The sequence below is a fragment of the Ascaphus truei genome, chromosome 1, assembly GCF_040206685.1.
Source record: "Ascaphus truei isolate aAscTru1 chromosome 1, aAscTru1.hap1, whole genome shotgun sequence".
Classification (NCBI taxonomy): domain Eukaryota; kingdom Metazoa; phylum Chordata; class Amphibia; order Anura; family Ascaphidae; genus Ascaphus; species Ascaphus truei.
The window spans coordinates 345,571,030-345,585,306 of NC_134483.1; the positions used below are offsets into that span (position 1 = coordinate 345,571,030).

Below are 14,277 nucleotides of genomic sequence, written 5' to 3' on the forward strand. Positions count from 1 at the left end.
CCCTGCCCCGTGGAGTTTACAATCTATGTTTTTGGTGCCTGAGGCACAGGGAGATCAAGTGACTTGCCCAAGGTCACAAGGAGCTGACACCGGGAATTAAACCAGGTTCCCCTGCATCAAACTCAGTGCCAGTCAGTGTCGTTACTCACAGAGCCACTCCTTCTCTCTTCTCATTATGAAAAAATGAACCTTCCATGGAACAGTTACGCCAACATCTGTCTGAAACTATAGGATATATTTGTTTTAATCTAGTTTATTTACTTTATAATATAATAACGTCACTATCATAACTTTCCTTTATTTAACGTAATAAAAATATCACTTGGGAGAACATTCACATGTCTCAAACAGGTCAGCAACCCAGCTTTCACCATTATCTCTTAGCATACAGTGCTTCCACTGCAGCAAGGGATTCTGGGAAATGACATGCGAATGAGCCACAAGAAAACACTCACATGCTTGAAAAAGATCACTATTGCATTTGATGGGAGTTCTTTACTTTCCTTGTTCTTACCATACAAGTAATTTGTAGCACTTTTTTGTTCTAGAAGCAGCATCATAAAGCAGCAATACTGTACTACCTCCCCCTTTTTTTCTTCTTTTAATATATAAAAACAGGTAACAATGTATAATTCTACATTCTCACCTAAGCCGCCAATCGTTTCGTGCTCTGGTTATAAATTTGTAAAAATTCTAATTGTGTGTCTAACGAAATGGCCGCGTTCTAACTTTGTGCTGCAGTCTGTGAAATGCTGCAGCTTATGTATCATTATATTACTAAGTGTAAGGCAGAGGTCCCGCTGCGCTCGTTGGTGCGGGCGGCCATGTCGCGAGTTCCCCACCAGCAGGGGAATCCTCGCGAGCCGGTCCCGGTCCCCCCTGGCGGCACAGCGCACTACACGCTGTGGCGCGTCAGCCGCTAGGAGACACAAGAGAATGGTGTTTCCTAGCGTTGACGCGTCACGTGGTGTGGATGTGAGCCAATGGGGAGGGGAGGCTTCGGGAGGAGGAGAGGCTTCGGGGAGCGGGGAGGAATGTGGAGTGAAAGCAGGTGAGTGCCTGTCTGTGTGTGTGTCTGAGTGCGTGCGTGCCTGTCTGTGTGTGTGTGTGCCTGAGTGCGTGAGTGCCTGCCTGTGTGTGCGCGCGTGTGTGTGTATGAGTGGGGAGAGTAGCGGGTCCCTCCGCTCAAGCCACGCCCCCCCTCCCTGTCAAGCCTCCCACTCCCGCCCACCTCGGCTCCCGCTCCCTACAGACCGCATATCGCGGTCTGTGTATGTCAGCGCACCGCCTGTCTGCAGTGCGGGTGCGCTGACTCTGGGAGCGGGGCCTTAGCCTAAGGCAGAGGTTATAGTGGAGGAGTTGCTGTGTGTGTGCGTCAAGCACACTTCAGTCATTGGCTACAGCAGTTAGCCAAGTGCGTGCAAGTGAGGAGGCGCGTTGACGCGGCAGCGTTTTGAGGAGACAAAAAATGTTGTCTTCTCCGGCGGCTGCCGGGTGACGTAAGCGTCACGTGAGCTGGTTCAACCAATGAGGGTGAACCAGCTTTGTGAAGCATCTGCCACGCACCCTCATCGCCGCCAGCACTACGAGCAGCAGCGTCATTGTCATGTGACATCACGTGACCCGCGGCGTCATTTGACGTCACGTTACCGTGGTAACGCGTCCTGGAGCTGGCTGAAACTTGGTAAGTACAGATGCAGAGGCCTTGCGCGGTCCCCGGCATTTAATTTCAATGCCTGGGGGGAGAGCACGGGACCTCTGCAACCACCCACGCCCCCCCCCAAAAAAAATCTCGCACCCCCGTCTGGGGGGAGAGCACGGGACCTCTGCAACCACCCCTGGGGGTAGCGCCTCACTGATCTAATACTACAGAACAGAAAAAAAAAAAAAAAGGATTTTTCCCGTTTTGTTGCTTTAATGCATTTTCTAGTTGCCTGTTGGGCCTAAAATACGGCAAAGTAGCATTGTATCTTTTGCCTTGCAGCCTTAAACATGTCTCGAAAAGGAATAAACTGCTGTCTTACTACATTTTGCTCTCTGTAATTTATGCATTTATTTACAATTAAATAAATGTACGCTGTAATCCAATTTGCCTATGCAAAGAAAGTGCCAACAAACTGAAAGATGAAATCCAGCATGTGCCCAAATCCAAACCAACTAGCAATGTTAACCTTTTTAGCACATGTTGGGGGGAAGAGGCACAGCACGCCAAGATACACACAAGGCAGGTTTCATTACTATGGATCCAGCTACTCACAGCACTTTCATGCCTTTCATGCCAGAAATAAGATACTATATGGCAACATTGTACTGTACGGACACAACAAACCTCCAAAGCATCTGAATGAAAAAGAGCTTTTTTCCTTCCCGTGTAACTCAATCCAAAGTTTACGATGGCTCACGGCGGGGATATTTTGCTTGAAGTTATTTTCAGGAAAGGGAACAGAAATTCAGAAAGTATTTATCTATTTTTTTCTCCAGATGCCTCAAAAAACAAAAACAAAACATGACCATAGAAAAGATGGAGCCGTGGTGTCAGCGGTTTACAACAGATATTACGAACACCATACATGGCTGCGTAGAGCTGGGGTGTGCGAGATTTTCTGGGGGGGGAAAGGGGAGGACTCGCGAGGCTATGTTCCCAAAAACAATTAAATGAAATGCCAGGGGAGCGCGCAAGTCCTCTGTAACTTCCTCTTACTTGCTCCCAGCCGGCTTCTGGTGACGTGTCGCCATAACAACGTGGCGTCATTTTCAAATGGCAACACGTTGCCATGGCAAACGCCATGACGTAAATGATGTTGCTGATGCTGGAGGAAAGGTAAGATGGGGGGCGCGAGCAGGGGGTGGGGGGGAGAGAGCAGGCAGGGGGGCACAAAGAAAAAGGTTTGCACACCCCTGGCGTAGAGAATAAATTTGCATTGCTAACCTATCTGGGAGCAATGTGGCAGCTAATGGATTGGTGCAAGAAGCACTGCATGTACAAGAAGGAATATGTACACTGTGGTATGTGACAACTTTTTAGCAGACAATATCCTCGTTGACAGTGATTCTCAACCTTTCTTTGAGCAGGGGCGCCCCTGAAGGATGTGTAAAATCTCAGAGTACCCCTGCTCTTTAGACCTCACTCATCCCCTCCTCACTTACACACTCACCCACCCTACATTCACCATTACACATCATACTCACCCTTTTACTCAACACATACAGAATATCCTCACTTCTCACACAGCACTCACTCAATCTTAAACGCCACATTCGACTCCATCTCTAACACCTCCCACCACTGCACAAAAAGCCCTCACTACTTCCTCCCCACACACCTAAACATGTTAGCTGTTCAGCGGGCATGTTCTGCTCTGTATGTAGATGTCAGAGGAAGGAAGACCGTGTATGTACAATATGTATATACATATATAAAAATGAAAAGCCTGGGTCAACAAAAGAAAGCATCTTTCTTCTGGCGTCATAGTGACCCGGCGGCCATACTGTTCTACAAGACAAGTACTGTATTCTTGATCCGGGAGATTTGCTTTCTTAGAAACCAGGGGGTCTCCACAGTTGTAAGCCGAGCTGATCAGCTCCAGGAAGCCCCTGGTTAAGATAATGTTAGAAATGGGGAACAAATTGCTGCTTTAAGCCCTTCCACTTCAGTCAGCATTTGGACTGCACACACCAGCAATAAAAAGCCTCTACTCTCTGTGTGTAGCTGGAAAATTATTCTACTTGATAGATACCTTACCTCAAGTCTTTTTTTTTTTTTAAAGCAATGATGAAGATGTACTGTACGATTGTAAAATGTAATTGCCCAGATGTTTTATTTTTCTGTTATTGTTTTATATCTGTACTTAAAGCCACATGATTCATATCAAGCTCAGTCTTTATTTCCCAGGTGCGCCTTGTTATTTATGTACATATTTATTTTAAATCTCAGGCAAGCATCGCTGACAATTATCTAATTACTGGAATTACTTGGCAGTGCACAGATCTTGTCTGTCGTACTCGGAGGAATATTGATCAGCAGTTTGTAATAGTTCCCAAGATTCGCATTAATCTTGGCACCAAGGACACGTTCATAAAAAGACTCGTCCCAGTGGAAAAAGAATGAAAAGGGGGGGGGAAAATAATCTTCAAATTAGAGCCTATTTTTTTCTTCTCCCATTTAATGGTTCATAAAAAAAAGGGATAAAAACAGGCACAGAAAAACAGAATTACTCACACTTAGTCTTGACAGTGCACAAATGTGTTTAAGATGTAAAAAAATAACCTTCAAAAGTTATTGGAAATGTGGTGGATCTCTACCTTAACTTGTTTATTGATTTAAAAAAAAAAATACATTTACAGTACTATGCACTTTCTGACTTTGCAGCCCCGTGCAGTTTTGCAAAGCGTGTTTGACTCAATAAAAATAATGTAATTCTTTCTTTTGGGTATTCTTGTTACGTTTAGGAAATAACATCACTGAAGGTATGTGGTCATCCATCACACAAAAGTGTACATAAAACAACCCAGGATGCTCAAAAGAAACATAATAAAAATGCATATCAGAAATGTAGATTTCAATGTCATCTTGCTTTCAGTCAGCTGAAGAAGTGTGATCCTTGCCAGTATAAATTAGGGAGGCACTGGGTAAAATGCCAAAAAAGGCATTTCACAGGACCACACAGAAGATTAAGTGCATTTCCATTGACACTGTATTTTCATTTCTTGCTTCAAGTGGAGGGATGAAAAGAGCCAAGAAACAGAACAAGCCATGTTCACAATTACGGGACTTGCTACTGTACAGAAACCTTGATGAACGCGCAGTCGTTCTAAAGTATATATGTCTAATTTAGCTTTGCTGAATTGATGATGGGTGAAGTCTGTCAGAATTTTTTCACCTCTGCCCCCATATTCTTAGAAATGTAATATACAGGCTGCTCTGATTCAATACCAGTGCCCTTCAACTAGGTCTCCAAAAGGGCCAGATCAAAAAACATTTAGTAGAAGGGGCACACGCTTATTGTAATGTCATTTTAGATACATATAAATGCTTGCAAAACGTTGAAATATAAGAATTATCAAGTTTTTTGTTACATTACTTTAACTTAAAAATAAGCCACAGTGTGAATAAATGACACTTCGTTGACTAAGCAACTAGTATGAAAGCATGAAACAGAGGGACCATGGGCCACGTCCACACACTTTGCAGCCACCACCGGCTGAACAGCCCTGCTTGAGACTTTAGGAAGGTATGTGGTGTGCACTGCAGGCTCTGATGCGCTAACTACCAGTTATGAGAGATGTACAGTGGATGGGAATTAACGGACTGCACAAGATATGTGGACAAAGGAGGTGTAATTTGAAGGGTATCTGTGCCAGGAAAAGGACTACATATTTGGCAGACGTGTGCTGAAAATAAAAGAAATTGCTGACGGCAACGGGGAAAATTCTAAATGGCTAAAACAAAAAGCAATCTCAGCTCCCCGCCTTTTCTTTCTGCGCCTCGCACCAAAAGTGTTCACCTGATACCGCATCTCTAATGAGGCAATTTGTAAACATATTTATTTGCATTTGGAGGAAGCACATTCCTCCATTATACAAGAGCATACAGAGGTAGCAAGATAAAGCTGTGGTACGGGCTAAGTGGCTGATTCTATATGTGCCAAAGCGGCCGATTAGGCCATTTTTGGGCCAAAATTAGTAATATTATCAATGGGGAATTTCAGTCAAAAACGGCCCAATCGTTCACTTGGCACATATACAATCAGCCCGAAGCCTGGAGAGAACAGAAATGAGCTTTTATAAAACCAACACTTCTTTCTCAGTCCCACACAGAGGATATCGAAGTGGCAAACAGCTTGATTTAAAACTGTGGAAGCTCTAAGACTTCCCGGAATAAATGCAGTGCACAGATTCCCTCACTTTTTCAGTCGTGTTAAAGATAACTTGGCTCTTATCAATTTACAGTCCCCTAATTTTTGTGCTAGAGAGCAGTAGATGTCTAGATTGGCTCTAACCACCCTTTAATGATTTTTTTGTAAAAATGTCTCCAAAAAACAGATTCTGCATAAGCGAGTTGAATCCAGCTACACTGATACTGTAAGTCTTTTTGTCATTTTTATATACTTTGCAATATATTTGAGTATTGATCCAAACCATTGTTGTGCCTGTATCTTCCTCCTGGTCGACCATTATTGTTTTGTAATCATTCTTTTGCACAGACATATTTAGGTTGCCCTCATAAATCTAACCCGCTGAAAAGAAAAAATGCATATTGTTTGTTTTGTGCTGCTCACAGAAAACAAACTTACTTTACCATTCATAATAGCAAAACAAATATGCAAAGAAATGATAGAACTTGGTATGTAAATACAGATCTGGCAAAGGTTACAGTATCTACTAATGATGCAGATATATCACATATTTTCCAGAGGATTCAAAGAAAGTGTTAACACAGAACATCACAGAATAAATCCCCATCACGAACCTTCGCTGCATCTACACGTCATCATTACGTCACATACCTGATCAAGTGGTATGTGCTTTACCAGGCCACTGACAACAGTCCGTGGTGCCGCTTCTCCCACGTCCACCTCTTCCACATACAGGGAGTCTGCATCTGGATGCTTTTTGGCAGAAACGATGCAGCCGACACGGAGGTCCAAGCGGGAGACATCCACTGGTCTCGAGTCATCGTCGGCTGCAGCAGCCTTCTTTTCTTTCTTCTCACCTGCGTACGTTCAGGAGCGACAGGAATATTTACGTTCGTGTGTCAGAACAACCGTGCCACAGTACACCACACGATTAGCTTCGGGCATTTTATTTACAGTATGCGGATGAAAAGAATTGCTGCAGTGCATGCTTTATTGCAGAAATAAAAGCCAAAGAATTGAGCATCAAGCTACAGAAAGTCGACGTGAAGCATATTTCCCTAAATTGTTCAGCAAACTCATTATTTCCCCAGAGAAGAGTTTCAGAAAAAGAATGATGAGCGCGTCAACCTGGCAACTAACATGCCCTCTTCTCAGGTGTTCACAAAAAGGTCCCAAATGCTCTGGGTTGTATTACGACAGGTACTGTCATATTTATTTTTTTACAAAAGTGGGAGTGTGCTTTGGTCCACATTTCACCATATTTGCTCTACATTTTAAACGGTCTACAAGTTTATATTGTAAATCTCTGCATGTCAGATCAATCACGCCTGGTTAGTAAGATAATGACCACACATGCAAAATTACTAGACGAATGTAATAACACTACTGGGCTCCCTATTTAGTTTAGGGAAACCCTATAAAGAAGTTTAATGACCCCGAGTTGTAGGCTGCTTAAGTCAATATCACATACTTTGCTACAGAACTAAAAGTGCTCTGGAGCTTTAGGCTTAAGCCCTTCTGATTTCAATCTGTGCTGCGTTAGCATCCAACACCAGCGTCAAATGTAATTTGTGGGAAATAAAAGCAAATTGATAAAAGAGAAAAAGTATGGTTGGTCAGATTCCAATATCTGGAAATGAAACCCGGTGCTCTTGAGGTAAAACTTCCATCGTTTAGCGTGAGCCAAGGAGACAAACTGCCTCCAAAACGTATTAGCACAGAGAGAGAGCTAGGATCTGGATTTCCAGAATTGATTAACTACGTATCTTTGTACAGTGAAACCCCATTTTCTTAACGTTTCAATCCCCCCCCCCTAAAAAATTGATTAGCCCTTTATTTCTACTGAGAGCGGCGCGCGGAATGCAGAACCCAACGTTGTGCTAATCAAAGGCATGACACGCCATGTCAAAAGTTCAGGGATGTGTTGGTGCTGCCAAGCCTGTCATGTTTTCAACCGTTTCTCAAATCAAAACTGGGCCAGGAAATTAGGCTTGAGGTTTGCAACGTAATGAGATCTTAGCGCAAGAGAGATATGACCCACTAGCTTGAAATAACTTCAAGGCTCTCTCACACAGAGAGGGATTTATCAAAGCTGTATTCCAGTCTGTACTGGGGGGGCATTATGATTGCCAGACACGTCAGTGAAAATCTCCCATTACTTTCAATGGAAAAAATACTGGGGAGCAACCAGCCTCCGGTCTGCATCCTCGCAAAGCTTTCATAAACTCCACTGCACTACCTTGCGGTTCTGGGCATGTTTATAATGGGTCAGAGCCAGGGGAGAGTGGTTCCCGTTAGACCAGCCCTGCAGGTTTAACAGAAATTCAATGCATGGGTGTTACCTCATAGAAAAGGAAACTTTTTTTTATTTGGGGGGTGGGGAGGGGGGTAAAGGGGAGCATTCTGATTTTTAAATATTAACTGTAACAAATCAGCACACCAGACTTGTGCCAGGATCAATATGTTTTTAGAATTGACACATATGGGGAGAAAGGTGCGGTGGAAACATTAGAGCTGGGTTTGATTGTGTAGTCGTAGCTGCGATCGCTGGCATGAAGGGGAACGACCGCAGTTCAGATACAGCTTAGGAACGGATGGCAGTGATTATGTTCAGTGGGGTAAATCTGGGTGAATTATGCCATTTCAAATCAAAATCAAAACGGATTGACGAGCATCGACATATTTTTTGCTCGTTTATAAAAGCTTGGCTTTAACTCCCCTTCTACAATCCTAGATTATCTTCTCCTGGGATCAACAATTATTTCCCCACCCCGCCCTTTTTGGTCCCAGTTGTCAAGAAAAAAAAGGGGGAAAAATAATATTTGAAATACCTGCCAGATAAAAATAACACAAATTACTTAGATCTGTGCCCCAAAAGAAACCCTTTCTATACGGCCAATTTAACAAGAGTTACGTTCAACAAAGTCCCTGCAAACCTGCACGGGAAAGGAAATGGCCAATTTCTACATTTTCCATTATGTTACATTTACATTTACTGGACCTTAAATACAATTGTGCAGTAAAAACTAAATGTTAAAACAAGTCTTTAAGATCAAGCACGGGTTGTTTCGCAGACTATTTTTGATTTCCTAATATCCATGGAACAGCCACCCAGTAGAGAAAACAGGGCATGCTTTGATTAACACATAGAATAGACACAAGAAGACATTTATATGTGAAATACAGGCATACCCCGGTTTAAGTACACTCGCGAGTAAGGACATATCGCCCAATATGCAAACGGCAGTTCACGCATGCGCCTGTCAGCACGTCCTGAACAGCAATACCAGCTCCCTACCTGTACCGAAGCTGTGCGCAAGCGGGGAGACTATAGAGCCTGTTACAAATGCCTTATTTACATCAGTTATGCACGTATATGACGATTGCAGTACATTACATGCATCGATAAGTGGGGGAAAAAGCAGTGCTTCACTTTAAGTACATTTTCGCTTTACATACATGCTCCGGCCCCATTACGTACGTTAATGCGGGTTATGCCTGTATAACAGATTAGGTAGGGTTTAAAGTGTCGGAGTAAGCAGGATAGGTAAATAGGCTTAAGAAGCAGGACCAAATTACCCTTATAAACCATTTTTTGTTGGAAGATTCTGCTTCATACAGTAGGAATTCTAAAGACAAAGCATCACTATGAATTCATATAAAAATCCATATTTTATGAAACCATACTAAAAAACTAGTTCATGAATAAAAAAAAACTGGTGGATGAACATTACACAACAATAACTCAAACTAGATAGGGATATTATTATATAATGTTCATCCATCATTTTTATTTATGAGGTTTTTTTTTTGATTAGTATATCTGAATAAAATTATTTTATATAAATTTGAGTGCTCCCTAAAAATACTTGTTTTTGTTTTATTTAAGAATTTCCATATTTGTGTATTTGTGAGCACCACCCTATATTTCTGGGTACTGTATATCACACCAATGGTGCATTAAATAAGCACTTGGGGGCAACTTTCGCTTTTTCTTAGGCTTTGGTAATGATTCGGCTTCGTACTAGAGACATGGTGCTACCCAGCTATTAAAACACCGACACGGTGCTCATTTACATGTCCTGTCCCAGAATCCCGAGCTGCAGTGGAAGCACTGCATGCCAAGAGATTATGGAGAAAAGCAGCGTTACAGACCCGTCTGAGACATGCGAATGTGCTCACAAGGGATATGTTTATTTGATGCACACTGTATGGTGGAGGGTTTTTGCCACTTTTTTTTTTTTTACCAACCACAATTTATTTATTCTTAATACGGGAAATCATATTTCACATGTTTTTCTCTTTTCTCATTTCGCTGTGTTCCTGTCATTTCATTAGACAGAGGGCAATGGGAAAAGTCCTGCTGAGACCAGAGACAGATACTGTTGCACATCTTTCTCCTTTTTTGGAAAAGTAAATAAACAGCCCACATTTAGAAAACCTTGCGCCAGAGATCTGGGAGGCAGCGCTTGCTGGTTCAGCTTCATAATTGGTTTATTGGATTACAAATCAATGAGTGAAACTTTTATTTTAATTATGACATATGTATTCCAGATGGTAGTTTGTTTTCCTTTCCAGAGGAAATCAGGTCTTCCAAGTGTGAATTAGCCTGATGAAAATTAAATACCACCATTGACTGTATGAAATGTGATTACAATATTTTTTGTTTGCAGACTGAATAAATAATTATCCCAGAACAATTATGCAAGTCTGAGTGCTAGGGACACCAGTCGTTCTCCTGCCACTGATGAAGCAAAAACAAAGATGCTTGTACGACTTTTAGCGTTATGCTGGTTGTTCTCAACCTATTTGTTTCCAAGAAAGTCCTATTATTATGTTACAGAGTTAGGCCTTGCCCCCGCTGCCTGCTACAGCGTCCGCGAGAGCCCTCCCCGCAATGGCGCCGGGCCCGCTGCGAGGGGGGGCCGCAGCGCTCGCGCGACTCCTGCTGCGTCGAGCGTCTAGGCACGCCCCCCGGCGGTTCAGCCAATGAGGGCGAACCTGCCGGGTGACGTCATGGCCGCGCCCCGTCACTCCTCCGCCACGCCCCCCCGGTCTCTGCTCCTGCAGTGAGCTGCAGACCGGGGAATCGCCGGAACGCGCAGCCAAAAGCGCGGGCGCGCATTACAGCGCCGTGACCGGGGCCTTAGCCTTACTGAGGAACCTGTAAGCAGTGGCATCTGTATGACACAAATGAACCTTAAGACCAATACTAAATCCCCCTTTCTCTAGGACCAATGCAGATCCCACTCACTCGAAGGCCCAATACAGACATACTGTAAGTTACTCACTGCAAATACGGACACTCACCCATAACTAATAAAAGTTCCCAAGCTTAACCAACCCAGGCCTCGTCCGCCCCACCCACACAAATTCAGATGTCCCCAGGGACAATATAAACCATATCAACGTCAAGCAGTCTCCATGAACCTCTGGGTTACTGCTCCACCTCCGTGTTAGTGCTCTGTGAGTAGGAAAGAATGGATATGGGCAGGCAGCATTCATACATCCAGTGTAGGGAAGAAGCAGGACAGTGGTGGTGGAGCTTTTTTTAGTCACTCCACAGACTGCCACAAAAACACAGATTGAGTCCTTTTGAAGTGTGACTTGTTGAGAGCTCCAAGAGCACCACTGTCCTGTTTCTCGTGCCTTCTTTCCGTGTCCAGATGCTGGACACACAGCAGTTATTGTAATAGATCTACGTACCTGGCAGCTCTCCTGTACCTCTTGGGCTAGAGGTTGGCCCCGAATGAAATTAATTGATTTGGACTTTTCCCACAAACCTCCTTAATTATGAAAGTAAACTCTATATTGTTCTGTCCTCCAAATACATCTATGAATTAAACTGTAAAAGTTGTTTAGTTTGTTAGCCAAAAGGAATCTCCTTCACTATATCAGAATGTTCATTTTGTAGTGTTTTAGTATGTTATTGTCTTTCACTAACGAGTCCAGTGATATGTTATATGCTGCTAAAGATGGGAATACTAATAATAAAATGGGAAACGAAAAATATCATGCCACTTGACTTTTCTGCGTAATGTATGGTAAAAAGTATGAACTAAATCATGAGTTGATCTCACTCTCCTTACAATAATATTGTATATATTATTTTTAACGCAAACTGAAGCTAGCTTTATTAAGATAACTGAGAGATTAAAAATCCATTGAGCATATAATGCTCCAGTGTGCACTCTCCTCCACTAATGAGTTTGCAGGACAATGATCACTGGAAGCTGAGAGCAGATGGAATATTTGCACGCTGTCATTGCCAGGGATGCTATGCACGTTTCCAACACCCTATAAGCCGTGGGGATCAGGGTGTTTGTTTGAATGGTTTTCTACAGAGTTGCCAACTTAACTACTGATTGAGAAGAATATGGGTCCTTTAAATATGGTTTAAATGCCTAATCAGTTTTCTTTATTTTCCCCAGATCTGATACAGTATGTAGAAATTAAATTGTATATGCCTTTATTATGCACAAGCCTATTTGAAGCTTTGTCCTGCAGACAAACGTACTCTAAATCAGGGTGGCCAACCCGTGGCCCGGGCCATTTGGAATGGCCGAGGTGATGATACTCTGGGATCAGCCTTTCCGGGAATCTTGGCTTGGGCCAAATTTCCACCTATGGGGCCCCAACGCTTGCCTCCGCCGAGGGACCGGAGACCTCCCCCATCCCCCATGGCAAAATTCTTAAGAGGGGGGTGATTGAGTGAGACGGGGGTGGCGTGCAGCGGGAGAGTATTGAGTGAGAGAGGAGGGGGGATTGAGTGTGAGGAGGAGGGGGGAAATTGAGTGAAAGAGGAGGAGGGGTATTGAGCGAGGGAGGAGGGGTGGATTGAATGATGGAGGAGGTTGGCGGGCAGTAGGACAGTGGCCCGTCAAAATATGTTTGTGTCCATTTATTAGCACGCCTTGAAAAAAAGGTTGGCCACCCCTGCTCTAAAGGCATCAGGGAAGAGATAGAGCAGAACCATTCACATGTGATTCAATTCCATGAAGGTGGAAGTGGTTGTAAAATGCTTATTCAACAGTGGACAGAAAAAGAAAGATTTGTTGATATTTCTTTTTTTCTGACTAGCTTCTACATTGGGTACGAGCCATCCAATACTGCTACTCTGAATTATGTACAAAGTCTGTCCTCAGGGCACCTTATCCAACGTTATCTTACATTATATTTAGACATAAAACTCAATACTTCCTCTGGAAGCAGATTCCAGAGTCGGATTACTTTCTAGATACAAAAAAAGGAAATTGTCGTCAATCTAAATCTTTTTTTAAAAAGCTTTGCTTCAAGTTTATCAGCTTGCAAATGTCAGTAATTCTTGGACAATGCTGGTTGACGTACTGTATCAAAGAACAGTCATTCATTCCCGCCTACTGTAAATCATTTTCTCTAGAGAGTATTGGCTAATTTGTTATTCAAAAAAATGACATGTCCCACTTGTGAATGCTAAAACGAATGCCCTACAAACAGGGAGCTAAAAGCATGAGAGAACAAACTGCATGTATATATGTAAATTTGTATTGCATTTACAATACAAAAATATTATGACCATGCCATACTGCGTTATTAAACTTGGGATCTCCCTAACCAATTTAATGTGTGGATAATATTTGTTCGTAGCCCTGCCCATTAATGTATTTCTAATACTGGACCTATTCATTACAATAAATCATGGCTAGCAATATGTTAACTTAGACTGGTGAGCAACATTCTGTTCTCATGAGGGGTACTGCTCTCAATGCTGCATCCTCAGATGCAACAGCAAAATAAGAAGATACGCCTGCTCCCGGGAGGACCAGAGAAGAGCATATTGTAAATAGGAGATATTGAGGTAAGGACCCCAAAAATGACTAGTGCTGCAGAGCATATACCCATTAGTACAAAAATTTTTATATTGTATTAGTTCACTGCAAACCGGAACACATATTGTCCTTGATGCATGCTTGGAGCTTAGGCATTAACCCCTAGATGAACCACGGTTAAGCAAGGGTAAAGAGAGTTGTATGGGGGATGTCCTAGGACCCCCTCAGACCTCTCATGTACACCAAGACCAAATAAACCAATGGTGGTGGGGCAGCTCACTTTAAGCATGATAGTACTCACATATATCCATGTGTATTTCCAGGTCTGTGTGCTCCAGCTGAATGCAAGCAGAACGAAATCACCTTATGCCGAGGGGAAAGATGAGTCAGCGGGCACGACGATGCAGAGAAAATCGATGAGGCTGGACTGTGCTGCAACAATTCCTTTATTTAAACATGGATAAAAATTGAGAGGAGGGAAGAGTACCCCTGCACCTCTTAGAGACCTTTTCTCTGCATCGTAGTGCCCGCTGACTCATCTTTCCCCTCGGCATAAGGTGATTTCGGTCAAAGAAGAGCATAGGACATCTGAAGAGAAGCCTCTTCTGTACATG

At 43.1% G+C, this 14,277-nt stretch overlaps 1 protein-coding gene across 7 annotated transcripts in view; it reads right to left on the reverse strand.

Moving 5' to 3' along the window:
• AIMP1 (aminoacyl tRNA synthetase complex interacting multifunctional protein 1) overlaps positions 1-14,277 on the reverse strand; it is a 61,972-nt gene that overhangs the window by 9,626 nt on the left and 38,069 nt on the right. For all 7 annotated transcript variants that reach the window (XM_075608619.1, XM_075608600.1, XM_075608609.1 and 4 more), the window contains one exon: positions 6,507-6,712. In XM_075608619.1, coding sequence (XP_075464734.1) covers positions 6,507-6,712 — 206 coding nt within the window. The remainder of the gene's footprint in view (positions 1-6,506; positions 6,713-14,277) is intronic.